Source organism: Coffea eugenioides, chromosome 3 (genome assembly GCF_003713205.1).
Source record: "Coffea eugenioides isolate CCC68of chromosome 3, Ceug_1.0, whole genome shotgun sequence".
NCBI classification, from domain to species: Eukaryota; Viridiplantae; Streptophyta; class Magnoliopsida; order Gentianales; family Rubiaceae; genus Coffea; species Coffea eugenioides.
The window spans coordinates 469,880-491,168 of NC_040037.1; the positions used below are offsets into that span (position 1 = coordinate 469,880).

Consider the following 21,289-nt stretch of genomic DNA (forward strand, 5'->3'; position numbering starts at 1 on the left):
GTTCTTTCCAGCGCATGTGAAGAAGAAACAATTCAATCATACCACAACAACGTGATTTTCAAGCTATATATATAATATCCAACAGAAATTAGATCAAAGCGAAACTAAAATGTCACAACATGTTAACCTACCAAACCTGCAACTAGCCTAAAAATTTCCAGCAGCAAAGCATATGAAACTGTTGTAAGGTTCCACAGACCCGTACAACTGTGCATTGCCTGAATAAAACCCAACCTAAGAAGACTACACCATGATAATAATACATAAAGGAAGATTTTGTTTCCTGACGCATTGTCCTCCTTCCTAAACAGGGGATGGATTAATTGAAGAAAGACCAGATTGACGTCCTCTTCAATAGTCAGCCATGAAGACGAGATTGAACTGGGCCTATCTCTTGGATGGTCTCTCATCATCCTCTCCATCATCATCGTCTGAGTCATCATTGCCCCTCTTCCTCTTTACGGGGGCTTCAGTCTTTCCACCACCAGCAGCACCATCATCGTCGTCGTCATCCTCATCCTCTTCTTCAAGCTCATCCCCCTCACCATTTTCTTCTGGTTCAAAATCACTGGCATCTTCCTCATCCTCAGCACGTCCGACTGGCCTAACAAGGTATTCCGTTCCCAAATCCTCCTAATTGAAATAAAAAATGAGATGATTATCCATAACCAAAAGTATAATAATAATAATAACAGCAAATTGGACTTATAATTTGCACAAGCAAGACATCAATTCCTCACATATGCTTCAGAGCAATGGAACTGAAGCACCAAATAGAGATCCCAAGAGAGAGATGCTAAAAGTCCAGATCTTCAACTGACAAAGTACCATGCAAGCATCGAGAATATGAACATCATACGAGAATACCTACTTGGCATCCTTCTCGTGGGTGTGTGTGTGTGTGTGTGTGTTTGTGCACACACATGCGCAAGTTTACCCCCTAAGAGAAAGCAGCTATGGTTAAAAAAGTGCTACGCACAGAGACAAAAGAAGTTCCCATAAACAATGGGGAGACAAAATTTTCACATGGTAAAATCAAACCTGCAAGTCTATTTTTCCCAAAGCCATATGCGGATTATATATGTACGTGTCCTAGGTCAATGCAATGTTGGAACATCCAAACAATGCCCGCAAGTGCATGTCAAATCACATCCTCATTGAATCCTAATCTTATCGCAAGCAATTATATAACCTTGAAACCAGGTATGAAGAGAAGGCACTTAAACAATTATTTCCATCCATTTATCTTCTTGAGTAGCCAAACCAGTCACAACACGGATCCCATGTATGATACTGAAATAAGATAATAAAATGGCCCAGAGACAAACGGTTGACTCATCTGGACCAAAGCAGCCAAAGGAAAGTTTCTGAAGGCTTCAAATGTAGACAGTGGCCAAAATAAAATATGAAAAACAAACTAGTTCACTAGGGAAAAAGAAATCAAATTTTTATCAAGTTTAAGTGCAGTAAAGATATTGACAATCATTTTACAGATTGACATATAAAAGTTCCCCCAAAATGACAGAATTGGGCAAGAATGATTTCAATAAACAACCAGTGCAAAGAGCATGAAAAAGAAAAAGTAAGGATTAACTGGCAAAGCAAACAAAATTGAACAAGGAACACCAGAACTGATTCCAATAAAGTTTGGAGAAACTCAGAAGCAATGGACTACAGTTTCAGGCACAGAAAACGGAATCAGCCTGGAAGGACTGTATTATGCATGATTATGCACCAGGGATTTTTACGCTCAGAAAGAAAAGATTTGTTAAAGTCTCATATGAAAAGTTAAAGGTTTAAGGATGGTAATTCAGAAAGATTTTATGATCTCTCTCTCACCAACACGCACATTTTATTTGAAAACCTACACCAAAACGGCAAAACCACCACCCAAAGAAAATAAAGAAGAGATAGTCACTGACACTATCCTATATACATCTAGAGATCGGTCAACAGGATACACAAACTAATAAGAGAAAAACCAGGTTGTTTTGACAGAGAATGAAACCCAGATTGTTTTGACAGAGAATATATTTAGAACTACAATAGACGCAGATTTTGAACAAATTATTCAATTAAGCTTCATTTATTTATTGATGGCACAGAAAGCTAAATTTAACATTTATACATAAAGTAAAAGAAGCTGTAAACAGTTATTGGCTGACAAAGTTTCATTTTCCTCCAGAAATTTCAAAACGGATTTTAAAGGAGATTCGGGAAAATTCAACATGTCAAAATATTGACTAAAATACCAAAATCATCAGATCTGAAAATTTTCCACTGGGATTCACCAACACATCAAAAATCAAACTTCACAACAAATTAATCACAAAAAGGCATATTTCTACACCAGAAGTTCGTTTTCTTCAAACATATAACTAATCACTATGATTCAGCTTCAATTTTTTTAAAACAAAAAACAGATTTCAAACTAGATAATTACACGAGAAACCAAAAAAAAATTATCAAAGACCGTCATTAAAAGATTTAAAATTTTAAACCATGGAAAAGTACCACATATAAGTCACAAATGCAAAATTCACCAAACAATATCAAAGCTATTTAAAAATAAAAAGCAAAAAAAAATGATTATACCTCCTCTCCTTCAGCTTCCTCGCCGTCCTCATCTTCATCATCCTCACCATCGTCATCATCATCGTCATCACCATCGCCGTCCTCGTCATCGTCGTCACTATCACCGTCCTCCTCGTCGTCATCATCATCGTCTACGGACTGAACCAGTGGAGCACCAACTGTGCCGTGCAAAACCTCTCTAACGTCATCCTCATCTTCCTCTTCGCCGTCGTCCTCATCTTCGTCGTCGTCGTCGTCGTTATCGTCATCTTCTCCGTCGACTTCCTCAACAGCCACCTCCTCTTCCCTTTCTTCCCTTGCCACCTCTTCAACTTCCCGAATTTCCTCCGCTTCCGTCATTTTTCCGATGGGAAACTTCTTATTTCCAGAAAATTTTTAAATTGAAATTAGAGAAAATTGTTGCGAAACGGAGGAGAGAGAAAGTAGAGAGGAATAGAGGAGCTTCTTCTTCGTTGCTCAGAGTAGCTGTGCAGAAGGATTGATCTCGACCGTCGAATAAGGAATTCAAGCGGATTGATGAGGTGGATGATCATCCAACGGTCCAGATGCGAGCAGACAATTTCTCGTGTGCTTGCGGCGCCTGAATGACATTTTCCTTGTTATTAGCGTATCACGTGATCTGCGCGTGAAGGGATCTAGGGTTTTTGGGGTTTTCGATTCTTGTTTCATCTCTATGGAGATATTTTACTCTTTTTGCTGGAATATTCTTCTTTTTGACCTTTTAAAAAAAAAAGTTTTTGACAATCTGGGCCTCAACTTTCAAAATCGTGGGACCATCTTCGCCCAAAAAAGAACAGAACAATGGTGAAAAGGGCCTATAGGCCATTTTGTGACTTCTTAACCCGTCAACCGCAACTTGGGCTCTTGATTAAATGTTGCTGTCTGCATATTAATCAACAACTTGGCTTAATGGTCATTTTCTACCTCGTCTTGTACAACAATACTCAAAAGGCCAAAATTTGGGTAGACCTGATCTTTATAGATTCAATGGTTCAAATTGTGTCATACCACTTAGTGAGATGATATGACACGATTTGAATCATTGGATATTTGAAAATCGAGTCTATCCAAGCATGAGCCTTATCGAAAGGTTTTGCTTTCTTCCAGATTCTAACAATACTAATTAATATGTTTGTGTGGCTAGGTTTAGCACAAATATCATCCAGAACACAATTTGTTGAGCCATGCAATACCTTTTCTTTTGGGTATGGTTTTCATTGGCCAAAGGCAATTGTAATTTTTTTATGGACAAACCATCGTGGAACTTTTAGAGGTTATTTGATAGTATTTTTTAGACAGTTTTTCAATAAGAAATTTACTTTAGCACTTTTATACAATGTGATGTATATGAGGCAAATACGTGATTAGGAAATATATGTATATATAAAAAGCATATTCAAGAGAAGCAGAAATTGTTTTCTTCAAAAAAATAGCAATCCTAACAAAGACGTTTTTCTTTTCCTCATTTCTCACTTGCAAGGAGTTAATTAGGGCACGTTTGGTATGGAGTCTCATGGATGGTGGCTCAGAATGAGAATGATTACAAGTATATACCGTTTAGAATTGAACCAAAAATGTCAGTTAAAATGTTAGTTAAGTGTAGAGCTGTTAATCGAGCTATATAAGCGTTTGGGGCAAACATATTCCTCAGAGAAAAAAAAAACTGTCCCTAGGGAGAATTCTAGGCATTCGATTGCGTAGTTTACAAGGTAACGTATGAGTTGTAACCTTTTGACCAGTGGACGAGACAAAATTGTCCACTGTGCTCCGAAACAATTGAGATAAGATAATAAAAAGCTAGGTCAATATATTATATATGAGAAAATCCATGACAACGAAAGTAGTTAGTGTCTAAAGCAAAAGGAGCAAGAAATATCAAATATGTGTTTGGATAGGAGATTATTTGAAATATTGTTGAGAATAATTACTACAGTGATTATTGTAATATGATATATATAAAATAAAAATGTGATTAAAAAGATAAAAATGTGTATTGAAAAATGTGTTGTGATGCAAAAAACAAAAAATCATTTTGATAAATAAGAACTATCCAAACACATTGCAAACACCAAAGTAGAATTAACTTGGACAAGCAACTAATAGCGAATGCTAGATACTAACTTGGATAAATTGTTAACTAGTACTGTATCAAAAAAATGTTTGCATTTAACTTAAAGGGGTATGAATTACTACTAGTATTTAGGTGAAATAGGATTATTGAATTATAATCTATGTATGAGAAGTTTTCAACGTCTCCAGGAAAAATAAATAAATAAAAAAACTCAAGTATAGGAACTAGTAGCATTTTGTAGTTCAACTAACGCAAAGATTGAGAAGACACAGAACAGTCACTTAACCAAGATATACTTTTGTAGTGCACTCCAGAGCTAAATCAATTTTTTCCACCTAACAAATATTTAAGGATGAGAGAAATGGAACCAAAATTGGGGATTGCCGAGGAACATAGGATGAGTTGGGATTTGTTTGGAGTTTGGCAAAGACAAGAGGCCAACAACTTCATAGGTTGGCTAGGGGAAAAAAAAACAACTCTGTAGGTATTTAATTAATGAAATAATTTTTTTATGCACTTATACTGTAGTATTATTTTTTTTGTACTAGTAGTTTTGGATGTATGTCACATGTGTATGATTTGAAATTTGAATTGAAATTTATATTATATTGCATGATCTAAATCTATGAGTATAAAAAATTATTTTTTAATTAATTAGTAGTAGTAGTATCATACTTAGTTATAAAGCCCAATTCGGTTCGTGCAATCAAACCAATCAACTCTATGAACCGGTTATAGAATCGAGTTGAGTTGCTAAGTAGATCGATCAAGCAAAAAATTCAATGATCCGATGATTCAAATAATGAATAAAAAAAAAATCGTCAATTGAACCATTGATTGAACAATTGACTTAAAAAATTTATTATTTTTATAATTTATAATATATTATTATATTATATAATGTTCTTATTGTATAACTCATGGTTGAACCGCTCAACCTGCGGTTAAATTATTGACTCAATAACCCTGTCACCTCTTTGGATCGAGATCGAGGCTGAATTTAATAACTAATGGTATTATAAGCAAGAAGCACGTGTTTCTAGTGTTGCCTTACAGAATCATCGTTCATTCTTCATCCATACCCTAAGGTGCAAAATTTCCCTTCCCCCACACCTCGCTCTCTATTTAGTTATTATTATGTCTACGTCGGTTCAACAAAATCATGCGTACCAAATTAATTTCTCCAGAAAATTCCATTTACATCACCCCGATTAAACCCAAAAAGAAAACTACTGCTACTAGTATGATCGTATAAATTACTAATTAATTTACTTGCATAAAGCACTTAATTACGAGTGACTGAATTTTGGATCATTTGTTAGTGTTAGTGAGTTGCAATTTAGCCAGGCAGGCAGAAAGCAAGCAAGATTGAAAGGGGCCGCGCATGTGTCCGGCTAGGTCTTACTGGTCATCGGCCCTGAGTTCCATCAGGTGGCCGGAATTCGATTTCTCCGTACCCGCTTCCATCTTCAGATGGGCTGCCGGAATTGATTTCTCCCACTTCACCACCGGTTGGTCCGCCTCTACCTTCCGCTGGCTGGATTTTTCCATAGTTGATAACGCCATGTGGACCGTAATCACGGTGCTGGAGTCCGTAGCTCTGGTCACCATGCTCTGCTACTTCTTCATCTTCTGCGGTTGTACTTTGTGATTGTTTTATTTCTTGAGATTTTGTATGGTAATAACTTTTTAAAGAGTAGAATAATAATAATAATAGCTAGCTATTTTAAATTATTAGATCATTTATTGTACACGACACACCTCTGGTGCTCAGTTGATTACTCTTTAGTGCTTGCTAGCCTGATGCTTCCAGGAGTTCTTCAGGAAGGAAGCCATGGGGTACGTTCAATTCTTTTTCTTTTTCAAATTTGTACCAACTTCTTGATGTCGTTTCATAGGTTGAATTCATTTTACAGGAGTATTTTGCATTTTGATTACTATTTTGTATCAGCTCATCATAATTGGTTTCCTCTCTCTTGTGATTGGTTTCTTTCTTGCTTGGATCCTAATCTTTCCTTCAGATCAGGTTTGGTGCATCAATCATCAGACAACCAAAACAGAAAAGAAGACGAGTGGCCATGTTAAACTTTTCCTTCTCATTCTCAATCGACCTGAAAACTAAGAAAACGAAATGTTTTGTTTCTGGGGTCTACCGTTCTAAACTAGACTGGTGGAGTATCTGCTTTTTGTTCGTTTTATAGGACTAGCTAGTATCCATCTGCCTTATTCAATAATCATTCGAGTACTGCTAGGATCAAGGGTATGTATGAACCCAATAAATAATTTTTTCTCAAAAAAAAAAAGAAGAGGAAAACCTTACAAGTTAGAGTACTGGGATCAGAGGGACGAACTGGAAGAAACTGCAATGTGCCCAAGTAACAAGATGATTTTTCTAGGCCAGAAAAAAACAGCCTTTTCACCCTTCGAGTTGCTCTGGTTGACAAGCTTGGTATATTATACTAGTCTCTGGAGCAATTTTCAATCATTAGAAGATCAATGATGGCCTTCTCATCTATTCAACTCAGCGGAAGAATCAACAATTAATTTGTTGATTGCTCGTGAATCCTACGGCATCATTAGTGACGAGACTAGCATCATGTCAAATGTAGTAGTCGTTTTTTTGGTTTCGGAAAAGGTCATGCTAACTTTTTAATCTTGATGCCATTATTGTAATTTAACAGAATGAATCTTGAATGTTCCGGGGGAGACCACCGTTTATTATTGTTTACCGTTTTCCATTAATCAGTTCATCATCCTTGCAAATGCAAAGAGTGTTATCCTCTCCAAAACTTTGGCGGCGAAAGGAGCAGAAGCTCCTAAATCCTCTTCTTATTTGCCATTGCGGGCAGCAGGGAAGGACAAATGACGAAGATGATTGATTCATTCATACTTGGAACCCAACAATCGAATTGCAGTCCAATTCATAGTGGACTCGCCTAGAAATTTCATGAGTGAGGCCCATTAGGTCCAGTGCTAGTCCATTGTCGACCGTTGGAAGCAAGCAACGCGTGGAACAGCCAAACGCCAGACATCTCGACAAGTGTCATTCAAAAATACTAAAAGACCCTTTTACCCCCGCTCCCTCCCTATAGTCTATCGTTACGATTTGAAAAACAAGAGCCGTACAATTAATTCCTGAATGTAGCGGAAATGCAAGAAAAAACCTGAAAACCCCCCCGGCCGGATTTTTATTTTTTGTTTGGTTAAAAAAACCAAGAACCCAATTTTCTCTTCTCTCTCCTGCTGCATTTCTCTCATAACCCTTTATCTTTCTTGAATATCTGGAAGAAAATAAACCCGTGAAATATTTTCTGTGTTTTCTTCATATTGTTGAATCAATTGGCTACTTGTGTATGGAATTTGAGACCAATTATTATAGTGATACAGAAGGAGCAGTTTTTTGGGTTCCCAATCAAGAAGCCATTCATTTTCGCCGTGTGAATCCTCCTTTAACCTGCAATTCAGGGCTGCATATAAATCCTCGTCGGCCTCCATTTTGGCCTAGATTTAGTCCAGTTAATCCGCTTTTAGTTGGCTTCCTTGAGTTGGGATTTGACCCTGATGTCTTAATGAAAATGGAGGTCCAGAGGTCAATTTCCCTGCTTCAGGTAATATGCCAAATGCAAAGAAAAAATTGATATCATAAACATCGACCTTTTTCTTTGTTGCTTTCTTTTTAATTGTGGGCTTGAATTTTATTTATGTAGTTCATGGCTGATGAGGGTCTGGTGCCGTCTCCTGAGGAAGAAATCAAGAGAAGAAATGTCATTGCCAAGCTTAAACAGGTTCATTTTCGTTCTAAATTGCAGTAAAAGAGAAGCACCTCTTTCGGTGAATCCCATAAACACGTGTTGCATGTCTCATCGTTTCCGTAGTTTTCGTAAATTTGTTAATCTTGATTCTGAAGTCAAATTGCTTGATATTGCAAAATTATGAGGTGGGGTTGGTTGGGGATAGGAAATGACATTACAGAACTGCATTGCAAGGCTTGTACCAGCCATCATTTTCCAAGGCAAAAATATGAGAGAGAGAGAGAGATCAGGAGAGAAGATGAGAAGGAACTTCCTAGCAGACTGTAAGAGTACAGACTTTCCTGCATTTATTAGTTTGTGATTGTTGATCAGTTTATTGAGCTTTATAATAGCATTACAAGGTGGGATGGACTAGACATTCGGTTAACAATGATAACCCCCACCTATCTTGGGTTTCAGATAGGATTGGAGTCCTTTCTTCTTCTTTTTTTTTCTCTGGTCTAGCATGAACCTGTTGTATTGCCTTCCTGGTTGAACGGCTTTGCCGAGTTACCAATCCATTAACATTAGTTGTGAGCAGTCTATTTCCTTCAGGGAGCTAAATTGTAAAATATTTAGAGTTTCCTCTGGTAGTTAATAACTGTTTGAATGCTGCCCCGGCTGGATGAAAAATCTGAAATGAATTCTACTTAGTGCCTAATTTGTTACAGCATTTGAATATTTTTGTTTCTTTGAGGAGGTGCTAATTTGACATTGCACTGTGGTCATCATATTGTGATTAAATAGATTTTAGTTTTTTCGCATCTTTTCTGATTGATGCTTGTGCATCTGAAATTCTTCATATGCAGATAGTGATGCACTGGGTTAAAAGGGTTGCTTACCAGTGTCAACTTCCCAAGAATCGAGTTAGAGCTGCTTCTGCTACAATATTGACATTTGGATCTTATGGCCTTGGAGTAAGGCTTGATTCATTTTCACTTACACTGCAACTATTGTCATCTTCTTGCTTTTGCCTGTCAGATTACTCACCTGAGGGTACCACTAATTTTTTAGGTCTAGTGCAACAATAATTTTGTGATCCTCATTATGAGTTTTTTTTTTTCCCCAAAAGGTGAGATTGCAAGATCAGTTTGTTGATTGAAATTTCAGTGCTATGTTGGCAAAATGACATTGGGATTGTCAACTTTTGGAAGAAGTCATAACTGTGAATTTAATTTTACTGCTAACAAATTCATCTTTTGGGTTCGAGCTTGAAATTGTCTTTTGAACTGCTTAATACTAAAACTATGCAGTTGAAAAAAATTACTAACTTTATCATTTAAATTGCATGAATTTGAATTGTTCAAAATGGCATCACTGCTGTTGCTCAAAAGAATTGACATTTTTTGTTGTGTTAAATCTTCTGACTTGTTTCAATGAATTCAGGTCCATAATTCAGGTTCAGATATAGATGCTTTATGTGTAGGCCCATATTTTGCAACAATGGCAGTAAGTGTTACTTCTTAGCATTTTGTTTCAACTTATAATCAGTGGGAATGTTTCAAACATCCTCTTCTTATGACTAGGAGGACTTTTTCGTACTTCTTCACAATATGCTTGCAAGCAGACCTGAAGTGACTGAGATACACTGTATAAAGGATGCAAAGGTTCCTCTAATGAAGTTTAAGTTTGATGGGCTTTCAATTGATTTGCCTTTTGCACAACTTAAAGTAATCTCTGTTCCTGAGGTGTGTGCTGTGGCCTTTATATCCACTCCATGGTAACTATTTGAGTGTTAGTGATGACATCTTGTAGGATTAGTATTCAAGTAGACCTTCATGACAACTAATATCTAGTTTCACCTCTCAGCTAAATTTTTCTTGTTTCTACTGACAGCTTTTCTTTGTTGAGCCTTATTCTGAAAGTTCTGGGTTTAACATGTCATAACATGTCTACTTATGAAGATTTTTACTTGTGAAATAATGATGTGTAGAATGTGGATCTACTTAATCCATTTTTTTTGAGGAACATTGATGACACAAGTTGGAGAAGTTTGTCTGGTGTACGTGCCAATAAAAGTATTCTTCAGCTCGCGCCAAACGTCGAGGTAAATATGTACTTTTGGCCTCTAATTAGCACTCTAACTTGCCCACAAGAGCAACCCATTAAATGCTTGTGCAAATTTATCCAAGTCACGTGCCAACTCATAGCTGTAAGCCTCGAGTTATTTGCGTCCTTTTCATATCTCTGATGTTATCAAAGTGATTTGTGCAGCTATTTCAGTCGTTGCTGCGTTGTGTTAAATTATGGGCAAAAAGACGAGGAGTGTATGGAAATGTAAGGGTTGCCTTTTTTATATGCTGGCTTTGCAGTTTTTGTCTAGTATATCTTGTCTCGGCATCCCACCTAATTGGAAAATGACATTAATCCGGTTCATTGCATGCTTTGCAGTTACATGGATTTTTTGGAGGTGTTCATTTTGCAGTCCTTGCAGCATTTGTTTGTCAAAGGCATCCAAATGCCAGTCTGAGTCTTCTGATCTCAATTTTTTTTAAGACGTTTGCCTTTTGGCCTTGGCCAAGACCCGTTTTTCTGCATGGCCGCATGATGCCACCGACTATTTCCAGTGACTCCCGGTTTTTGATGCCTATCCAATTACCATGTAGCCCAAATGAATATTGCCATTCTAACATCACACGAAGCACGTTCTTCCGGATTAGAACCGAGTTCCTTCGCGGACATGCCTTGACTAAGGTATAGTGAGTCATCTGAACTGAGAATTGGATGTAACCTGTTTCTGCCATGCTTCAATCCTTCCTGCTCTGTCATGTTTCAATCATTCCTGCTCTTATCATATACATTTGTTGTCTTCTCTCTAATTGATAACTACTAGGTGGTATAGTGAGCCATCTGAATCAGAATTGGATGTAACCTGTTTCTATCATTTTTGACTCCTTTGTGCAATCATCATCTATGCAATAGTAGTCTGCCTCTAACTGATATATACTGAGTGGTGCATGCTGAACCTTAACGTGGTTATTTATTCCCTTTTCCCGTCAATTCTCATACTGCAGGATATTCTAAGGCCCGATTTCAGTTGGAGTATCCTATTTGATCCTTTTCCATATCCAAAGAAATATGCTCAGTTTGTCAAAATTTGCCTCTCAGCTTCTAATCAAGATGAGTTACGAGGATGGGTGGGTTGGGTCAAATCGCGCTTCCGCTCACTTCTTGTCAAGGTTGGTGGTTGACTGCTTATTGGCGTTTTGTCTATATTTATATAGTAAAGTTGAACACAAGTTTATCCTATATGTTGCTAATCACAATATTATGTATCTAGTAGATATCTAAGCTTATCGAGTGCTACAGACTAGAGATATTCTCTTATTACGTTTTGATTCATTCAGCTGCTTGGTGATTAATGTGTCTGTCAGCCTTCCTTGGAAAGCACCTAGGAAATCATGCCAATTATTTGCCAATATTTGCTCTAAGCAAATGGTCTGAGGGATTCAGTTTGGCCAGTTTATCTATAGGTGAAGACACAGTCAACTGGCATTTAAACTCACGTTGAATTTTGTATCCCCTAACTGTTGATTTTTACAGTCTAAGCTGTATCTCTGATATTTCATTTATAATTCCTAGTAAAGAAATAAATTTTTATGACCTTCTTGAGATGTTTGCAGTGCTTTTGAATAGGCATCTGTAGTTCTTTATTTCTCATGATATTTATGGAGTTCGCTGCTGCCTAAGAATCTTGTCTGAGTTTAATAAGCACACTGATTCATCAGGTGTTGGGTAAGGAAAAATAAAGCTTTGTGCTTTCCTTTCTTAATAATTGTAAAAGATCTCCTAGGATATAAACAATTGATATAAACAATCTCATCGTGCAGTAGAGTTCTGGTTCGTCCTTTTTATCTCCGTGCTTCTGTTTTCAGCAGGGGCTACTTAGCTTGTTTTCTATTTTGTATCACTAACATGTCCACATAATCATCATGGCTTCTCCCCTGTTACCTGTTTCAAGGCCTTCTCATTGTGTGTTGGTTGTTCATTTGACACGCTGCATTTCTTGTACAGCTGGAAGAATTACAGGGCTTTTGCGATCCCAGCCCTTTAGAATATGTTGATGTTGATCTGGGTGCCCCAAATGTTGTCTTTTATTGGGGTTTGCAGCCCAGCAGGAGGGATATAATAGACATAGACTTTGTCGATGAAGATTTTATGAAGAATATGAGCAATGGTTATCGGGTTCCTCCCGGAAGGATGAAGTTGTCAGTTGTCAAAGCATCTCAACTACCTAAAAGCGTTACGTGCAATACTGGAAGTAAGGGAGTGAGGGCTCGCTGGAGGATTTTAGATAACAGCCGGCGAAAGATCCCAGTTCGCACAAACTCACTACCTCAGGAGTTTGCTGGATTGATGGCGACCAATGGAAGTGCAGAATTCCCCAGTGCTGGGGTTTAGGCTGCAAGAATGAATATTCATTGTCTCAAGATATTAGTTCGAAGTGTGTACAGGCGTTCTACGTGTTTTTTAAGCTCACACAGCATAGGAAATACTGTACATAACCTAGGGCCTAGGAGTTTACTTGAATTTGTATTAGCCACAGGGATACTCTCGTCAACATAAAATGTTTTGTTTCTGCTCAATTTTTCTGCTGGAAGTTAAACAAAAAAAAAAAAAAAAAAAAAACCAAATTGCAGGCCATCAAATTTTCAGGACATTATTGAGCTTAGAGCATTCATTTCCTTCTTCTCCTCGGTGGTCTTGCTCTCTTTGGGACGCGTGGACTTGCGAGGATTTGTCCCTTGTGCCTTTTTACTAGTGCGTTTACTTTTGGAAGCTGCAATTAAGAAAATTTAACACAATTTTGTTGTTGATCAATGTCGGAAAAAGATCCTGTAATTGCGATGCGATCTAGGAACAAAGTGACATCTATTCGACCCGAGTTATCACAGTAATATATAATACTTACTGCCGGATTGCTTTTTTGCCCATTTTGCCTTCTTTACCCAGCAATCTTTGATTAATTGGTTGATTCTCTCGGTTTCTCTACTTTTGGTATGTTCATCAATCATAGATGATGCCTTCAGCATTTTGGGGTTGGGGGTTGGGGGGGTGAAGAAAAACAAAATTTATAGATGACAGACAATTGTGCTAAAATGTTGCGGACCACCTAAGAATGCAAACCGACATTAAATACTATATAGAGATTCGTCTTTTGACCAGTCTTCTGCTAAGCTGAACCGTTTGCATGGCTATAGGACAAGAAGATCTCGAGTTCAAAACACTACTAGTACTTCAATTCTCAACAAGATCTTCCAACTTTGAACTAAGAATCAAAATAACTAAGAAGATATGCAAGGGAAGAAAGGACAAGAAAACATCTAAGAACTGCTTACCTTCTTTTTCAAACTCCATTAATGTCAAAACCACCAACTGCAGTATATAAGATCAAACGCCTCAATCTTCCTGGCACAGTATTCTCCTCCAGTCTTCCAACTACAATTTTCTCTCATAAACAGGATGAGAAGTTTGACTTCTTTCATGCTTCTTTTTCCTTATGCGCTAGCTGTTCTAACCATTGTTCCGCCACTAATCTCTTGTGATCTCATCTCTGAAACATGTGACCAAACCCCAAATGATCGCCTTTGTGTTAAAATTCTGAGGAAAGACAATCGGAGTCTTGATGCAGATGTTGCCGGTCTGGCCCTGGTCACGGTTGAGGCAGTTAGAGACAAGGCAAACTCAACGTTGCAAAGCATCAAGGAGCTAAAAAGGTCTAATCTAACATTGGCAAATGCGCTGATGGAATGCCAAGAAAACTACTATGTAATCCTCAGAATTGATGTTCCAAAAGCTGTGGGATCAATGAGAGAAAACCCAAGACTTGCTGAACATGGGATGGCTGATGCTGTTATAGAAGCTCAGGGGTGTGAAGCAAGTTTGAACAAACTAGAGCAGTCACCACTGGCTGACGTGAACGCTGCCGTTTATGACCTGTCTGTTGTGGCTCTGTCCATAATCAGGATAATGTTACATAGACTCTATACTGTTAATTAGGACATGGTTGGATTCAATGAATAAAAAAATGATGATTGACGTCTAAGAACTGGACATCAAGGCTCAAGATTTCCTCTAATTTACCCTCTCTCTCTCTCTCTCTCTCTCTCTCTCTCCATGGAAAATACACGAACCTTGCTGACAAAGTCTAATGTAGTAGTGTAGGTGCTGCAGAAGATATTTTATCCTCGATCATGGAATCCTATAAAACAACTCAGTTTCTCTTTCACCATCTTCATCGTTATGCCCCAAAAAGGTCACAAGACATGAAAACTCATGGCTTGCACAGAGAAAAAAAAGAAGAAAGGCAACAACCAGAATCCATCATTCAACAACTTCTGTCTTTCTTCACTAAAGAAGCAGCAGCACAGATGAGTATATTGTCCAAAGCATGGTACAGTGCTTAGTCTATGCATCTTATTTTGAACAGGGATCATGATGATGACACTTCTCTTAGAAAATCAATATCTCAATCAAACTTTGATCAAAACCACCAGCTTGCTGTGACGATTGAAGAAGTCAGAGAAGAGTTCATACATCATGGAGAAAAATCTGGTGATGAATACCGTAAGAAAAATAGGTGTTCACAACTCAACCGATGAAATGCTGATGTAGGCCGGATTCATCTTCCATCATTTCAAAAAAGAAAAATAAAAAGAAGTAATGTAAGATAATATATTGTTCAGAAAGTCAATGTAAATGATCTTCATCAGATCATTAATATCCCCTGCCGCAATTGTATCATTTACCATTGGTTTGTCTCTCCGGGTACCTCCTATGCCTGCTGTCACAATTAGTAGTAAATCCCTTTTTTGCTTTAATTAGTAGTAAAATCGTTTAATGCTTTGAATATTTAATTAGTAGTAAAATCTTTTTTAGTATTTATCAGCGCCCAAATATTACTGGGTTTTCTTGATTTTCATCTACCGGATGGATTGCTGTATAATTTGCCTCCCGGGATTGAATTTAAGTCTTGGAGATAGGTTGACGATCGGTTTCATAGGCTCAGTTGGACCTCTTACTTAGATTAAGATAAAATAGGGTAATATAGATAACGTGAAGATGAAAAAAAAAAAAAAGACCAAATGGAAATTGACATGGCATTTCTAAACGGGGCATTACATTACAGCTTAGAAATGAAGTTTGGCAATAAGGGATAGCAAAGCATATTTGGAAAAAAAGAACAATGTAGGAAACAAACAGCAGAGCATTAATTTTCTCTAAGCAGACTGACTTAATTTGCCTCCCGGGATTGAATTTAAGACTTTTCCCCTTGGAGATAGTTTTTTTTTTTAAAAAAAATTTTATTTGAAGGACCCTTGGAGATAGGTTGATGATCAAAGTGCTAAATTTATTTGTATGGAGTATTAGAAAAACTGACACTTTGTCATACATACCTATCGAAATGTGGACGTCAGTTGCCAGCTAGATTATATAGGCTAATGATGTGGAAATCTATGATGTTGTTATAAAAGGTTGAGGTAATTTTCTTTGGAACTGATGACGCATTAATGCCAGTTGTTGGATTTGTTGTAAGTAATGCCGCCTGAAAAGAAAAGGAGGAAATTGAAGCAAAATTACCCTGCCTTTTTTTTTTTTTTTTTTCTTTCAGGGTGTCTCGGAAAGAGTGGATCCTGCAGATTAATTCCCCTGCCCTCGCAACTTGCGGGCAATGAGACTCGAATCAGGAACCAATTCCTTTCTTCAACAATCCCATGCCACCAGATCAAACCCCGGGGCTACCCTGCGTACCTATTATTAAGGAAACAAAAACAAGGCATAGAGTACTGTTTAGTATGGCCAGCTAAAATAGAGTAACATAAAGGAAGCAGTAGTTATGTCATGAGTATTTAATGTAGTTCTTTCGGCGAAGGAGAATGAAGGAATTCTTTTCATTTATTTATAAAATTCTTAAAAAAAAAAAAAGATACGAAGTGCTCTTCTTGATCTTGTTATTAGTTGTTACTGGCATCTTAAATTGAATTTCAATTAGATTTTTTTTCGCATATTTTATATTATTACTTGCATATGTCAAAATTGGTAATTTGGGGTCTTTTTGCAGGTGTCATCGATGAGATCGCATGAACTGAATGGTACGAGAATGGCAAGAACAACGATGTTGTATGGGAAAAATTTCGGAGAGACCAAAACCCTCATCTTTGGTAGTGAATCAATAATGTGATTGTGGATTTTAAGCAAGACAAGATGGTGATAGCAGGAGAAAGAAAATTAGGCATGGACTAAAGGCAAATATGCTTCATCTTATATAAGCCAAAGGCAAAGTTGGTTTTAGTTCTCGCAATCTTGCCTTGAGGTCCATAAGAGAAAATTAATGCTCTGCTGTTTGTTTCCTAAATTGTTCTTTTTTCCCATATATGCTTTGCTTTCCCTTATTGCCAAACTTGATTTCTAAGCTGTAATGTAATGCCCCGTTTAGAGATGCCATGTCAATCTCCATTTGGCTCTATGAAGAATCGATGGAGATTAAATCGCCTTCGAATCAAATCGTATATGTCTGAATTTTTTAAGGAGGACACATATTGTGACAATTAGTGAGAGACAAAATTTGAACGCTTAACTTCTCGCTCCACCAAACCTTAAAGACTTGGTGGTTGCCAGCAGCCTCTGGGCTGTTGGTTTCCATTTGGCTCATTGGAAGAGGGGATGGAGGGCATGTTGATCTCGACATCGATGCATCAAACCAAAATTTCTCCATTTTGGCTCATTGGAAATTTCGAAGTCTTATTAGCCGATGACAAGTTACAGGCCTTCAAGAAACAAAATATGCTACATTTTCTACCTCTTCTGAATCCTTAATATTTGCACCAAAAATGAAAATCCCGTGGATTTAATCACAAGTGCCTTGTCACAGAAAAAGAAAATTCAATCGCAAGTCGGAGCAACCACTCGTTCCATCGACATTAAGAACTGCAAAGGCAAACTAATCATTTTTGTAATATTACGACAAGAAACCGAGTCTTGGTCGTCCGTAATTATATCATCTTTTCAATCTTAGGCATGAAGTTTTACAAAATATACTTGATAATCTGGGCAGCTTTCAAAAATTTTACAGAAAAAAAAAGAAATTAGTTTCCAAGTACCCATTTAGGTTGTTGTTACTCTAGATATAGTATATATGTATATATATATACACCACTCGTGACCATCTTAGGCATGAAGTTCTACGTCGATTATTTAGACAGCATTCAGAAATTTTACAGCAAAACATTAATTTCTCAGTACCATATGTCTAGATTCTAGAGTAACAACCTGATTATGGCTGCAGCCACAGCAGAAATATCATGAGCATCTTTATTAACACTCGTAATTGGGCAGGGGAATCGTTTGAAACCATCTTCACATTCTTGAGCTACCATAGCAGAATCATTCATGCTCTCTTCCCCGAATTTAGGATCTCCCAACCTCAAAGCCTCATAAGCTTCAGTAACGTCATATTTTAGAATAAAACTATACTTTTTGCTGCACTCAATCAAAGGGATTTTCAAGTGTGGTTTGGTCCTGAGAAGCTGCTTAATTGTGTGCAAAGCAGAAGTTGCCTTAGACTCGAGCGAACCAACCATTATGAGGCCAAGGCCCCTAACATCAGCGCTGCCGCTTTTAGGATTTGATCTTAGAATGGAAGCACAGAGTTGGAAATTTGGGGTCTTTCTGCATGTGCTGTGGATCAGATCACATGAGCTCAGGGGCACGAAAATGGCAAGCACGAGAATGGCGCAAGGAAGAGTTTTGGAGGAAATTGCATGAGTCGCCCTCATGTTTGATGGGATTTATTGTGACATAACCAAGACAAGAAGATGATAAAGGGAACAGCAAGAAGAAGAATGACAAAGGACCGATGCAAAACATGTTGTTTGTTGCGTGCGATACATATATAGTCATAGCCCATTGCAATTATTGTTAGGGACAATCACCAATTTAGTCCCTAAACTTTTTTTTATGTCAATTTAGTCCCTATACATTATTTATGGCCAATTTAATCCCTAAACTTATATTTCGGTTCCAATCAAGGAGCTTAGCGGCGGCGCCACCGCATAATTTCCACCGGCTTCCCAATCTAGAAACCCAGAAGGGGTATTTTAGGGACTTCAATTTTTTTCATATTTTTCTTTGACTTTCATCTTATTTTTATCCTTGCACGACTAACTTTACTATTCTCACCAGCCATCACAAATCTTCTCAATTTGTCTTCTCAAACGGAAATCCCATGTATCATCTTCATCATCATCTTCTAAAATCCCATGTTCCCCATATCCGAGGAACAGAGCCCATAGTCCGCAGAAATAAAGAAAATAAAGAAGCAAAATCGAAAAATCAGCACACATGTAAAAGGGAGGAGTTTTGAAGTGGTGCAAACTGTAAAGACATACCAAACACCTTAGCTTTGGAAGTGATCTTCACAGCTCCTACCTGATTCTTGAGCTCTCCTTTTTTTCCTTTGGCCCAACATGTATGTCCAAAATGTCCACGCCCCACTTCTTTTCCCAGTTCATACTTGGCAACGAAATTCTTTTCCCACTTCTTTTCCTTCACTGTCTGCTGCTCCACCTTCGTCATGCTCAGATATCGGCCACTCATTCGGCTTCGCCGGCGCCCCTTGTTGCTTTAGAATCGCGGACATGATGGGCTTTGCCAGCGAAGGAAGGGGGAAGGGCCACCTAAACTTCCTCCCTGAAGCTTCCTCCCTGGAGTTCTCGCCTCCGACGGCGAAGGCCGAACACCTGCAAGGTAAGGACTCTGCCATGGGCTGGCGGCAAAGGAATGAGCTGGCGTGCTCTTATTGGAGTGACCGTTGGCCGATGGTGGGCCCGGAGATATTGCTGGCCTTGGGCTTCCGGCGGCGATCTGCTGTACCCGAGTTACCAGCGGAAGTGGCAGTGGCGGAGGGGTGACCATCGAAGGCGGCGACGGGATCGTCGACCTTGTGGACTGAGACTGAAACACTTTTGGTGCAGCAATGCCCCATTAACGGCTACAATTCCGACGACGATCGGTTCAAAGTCCATTCCTCCATCGGTCAACTGAAAATGTTAGATGCTGACGCCGGCCAAAAATAACGTGGAGAAATTTATGCTCGTTTAAAGCATTTTATATTGGAGCATTTTCCACCTGGCTGGAAGACCAGCAGCTATTTTACCGGTCAGCTTAGCACAAAGGCCCGATTCACAATAATAGGAAAATAGAATGTGGAAGTCCCTAAAGTACCCCTTCTGGGTTGCTAGATTGGGAAGCCGATGGAAATTATGCGGTGGCGCCACCGCTAAGCTCCTTGATTGGAACCGAAATATAAGTTTAGGGATTAAATTGGCCATAAATAATGTATAGGGACTAAATTGACAGAAAAAAAAAGTTTAGGGACTAAATTGGCGATTTTCCCTTATTGTTACGGCAACAATTCTGCCTCCACTATTAGCAAAAAGAGAGATTCATTGATAAATTTATCCTTTCGTCAGCACTCAAAGCTTTACCACAGATATAGCTAAAGGCTAAAGCAGAGATGAATTGCAGTTTATCCATAACAGTTAGTGCTGATTTGTTTAATATCTTCCATGAATGACTTTGTTCTCATCGCCTTATCTCACGTTACCCTTTTTTGTGTTTTCGAGGTTTCTGTTGTAAGACAAGCTCATCGATTGTTATTACATGTCCTTTTTGCAGAAATTTTTTTTTTTTTTTTAACAAAAGAGAATTGTCACGGTAAGGCTTTGTTTGATAACTTAATTCATCACTTAAATTTAATGGATTCAAATTTGAACATATATCTTAACATGTTTTTGAGAACAAAAAAAATAAAATATTTGAATTAATTAAGTGGCATTGAATTTCTTAGACAAAACTTGTTTCAAAAAATAAGTGATAAATTATTCACTCATCGCCACTTAATGTGATATACATTCAAATGTATCAAATTAGTATTTAACAATTTTGTAATTTAATAGATTCAAATTTCAATTTCATCGAACGCACCCTAAGTTTAGTTAAAACAGATTTGAATTCTTCTAAACTCTTCTCCACTTCCTCCATTCTTCTTCTTTTTATATATATATGTAGGTTTAAATTCTCCTACAATTAAAACTTTTCTACTTCTCTCAAGACAGTTTCCTACAAAGAAACAGATCCAATTTATAGACTTTGCCAGTAAAACTACTTGGTTTATATTGTCCTGTACAATTTAATATTTCACATGAAAAAAGGTTACAACATGCTCTATTTCAAACCCAGAAAAAAAAAAAGAAAAGGTGATTGCAAAATGCATTAGCTGAAAATCGAAAATATGACGGGGCAATTATCTCAAGACTCCAAAAAGGAGGAAAACAAGCTAGAGACATGTGGTCCCGGGAGAGATCAAAGACCGATAGCATCATTTCTGTGGGCTATAGGGAAAAGATGGAAAACAGCGCCGGCAGTAGTAGTGGGTTTTGGGCCCAAATGCATTATCCAATCACAAATCTAACTAATAAAAAGTAAAGAAAGTCGGAGGTGAATGATGAAGGCTCATCTTGTCTAAGTTAATGGTGATTGGTTCATTCTCTAAGATTTTATTTGGGGTGATTGATGAATCATGAAATGATAGCTTATCTACTACTATATCATGTCATGCAGGTAGGGGTGGCAATCGGGTCGATTTCGGGTTGGCGGGTCGGGTTGAGGCCTAAGTATAACAAAGAACCTGCTGACCCGAACCCGACCCGCCAATCCGAAACGGGTTAAGGTACCTGACACGAATCCGAAAATTTCGGGTTGGCGGGTCGACCCGAAATGACCCGAAACTTAATTTTAATTTATTAATTTATCACTGTAATTTCTAATAAAA

The 21,289-nt window shown here is 37.9% G+C and overlaps 4 protein-coding genes across 5 annotated transcripts; 2 read left to right on the forward strand and 2 right to left on the reverse strand.

Moving 5' to 3' along the window:
- Positions 1-52: 52 nt before the first annotated feature.
- On the reverse strand, positions 53-3,125 carry LOC113764822 (prostatic spermine-binding protein-like). The gene is made up of 2 exons (XM_027308831.1): positions 2,596-3,125; positions 53-633 (listed from the first exon to the last, which is right to left on the reverse strand). Exons 1-2 carry the CDS (start codon positions 2,932-2,934, stop codon positions 388-390), a joined length of 585 nt encoding a protein of 194 aa, XP_027164632.1. The 5' UTR covers positions 2,935-3,125; the 3' UTR covers positions 53-387.
- Positions 3,126-7,862: 4,737 nt separating this feature from the next.
- On the forward strand, positions 7,863-13,043 carry LOC113765422 (nuclear poly(A) polymerase 3). 2 transcript variants are annotated; one of them, XM_027309591.1, is made up of 10 exons: positions 7,863-8,274; positions 8,374-8,451; positions 9,267-9,374; positions 9,844-9,906; positions 9,984-10,145; positions 10,391-10,504; positions 10,672-10,734; positions 10,849-11,151; positions 11,472-11,636; positions 12,472-13,043. In XM_027309591.1, the coding sequence occupies exons 1-10, from the start codon at positions 8,020-8,022 to the stop codon at positions 12,856-12,858; spliced, it is 1,698 nt and encodes a 565-aa protein (XP_027165392.1). In that variant the 5' UTR covers positions 7,863-8,019; the 3' UTR covers positions 12,859-13,043. The 2 variants fall into 2 exon arrangements, with proteins under 2 accessions (XP_027165392.1, XP_027165393.1); XM_027309592.1 differs by having other exon boundaries at positions 9,984-10,064.
- Positions 13,044-13,860: 817 nt separating this feature from the next.
- On the forward strand, positions 13,861-14,457 carry LOC113764531 (cell wall / vacuolar inhibitor of fructosidase 1-like). Its single transcript, XM_027308452.1, has one exon. The coding sequence runs from the start codon at positions 13,921-13,923 to the stop codon at positions 14,455-14,457; it is 537 nt and encodes a 178-aa protein (XP_027164253.1). The 5' UTR covers positions 13,861-13,920.
- Positions 14,458-17,714: 3,257 nt separating this feature from the next.
- On the reverse strand, positions 17,715-18,233 carry LOC113764891 (cell wall / vacuolar inhibitor of fructosidase 1-like). Its single transcript, XM_027308932.1, has one exon. It carries the CDS (start codon positions 18,231-18,233, stop codon positions 17,715-17,717), a length of 519 nt encoding a protein of 172 aa, XP_027164733.1.
- Between the last annotated feature and the right edge of the window lie 3,056 nt (positions 18,234-21,289).

Coding starts and splice junctions, on each gene's coding strand:
- LOC113764822 (XM_027308831.1), bottom strand. CDS start 2,934: ATGACGGAAGCGGAGGAAATTCGGGAAGTTGAAGAGGTGGCAAGGGAA. Junction 634..2,595: donor AGGAAGCTGAAGGAGAGGAG/GTATAATCATTT, acceptor TATTTCAATTAG/GAGGATTTGGGAACGGAATA.
- LOC113765422 (XM_027309591.1), top strand. CDS start 8,020: ATGGAATTTGAGACCAATTATTATAGTGATACAGAAGGAGCAGTTTTT. Junction 9,375..9,843: donor TTGGATCTTATGGCCTTGGA/GTAAGGCTTGAT, acceptor CAATGAATTCAG/GTCCATAATTCAGGTTCAGA. Junction 10,735..10,848: donor GACGAGGAGTGTATGGAAAT/GTAAGGGTTGCC, acceptor CATGCTTTGCAG/TTACATGGATTTTTTGGAGG.
- LOC113764531 (XM_027308452.1), top strand. CDS start 13,921: ATGAGAAGTTTGACTTCTTTCATGCTTCTTTTTCCTTATGCGCTAGCT.
- LOC113764891 (XM_027308932.1), bottom strand. CDS start 18,233: ATGAGGGCGACTCATGCAATTTCCTCCAAAACTCTTCCTTGCGCCATT.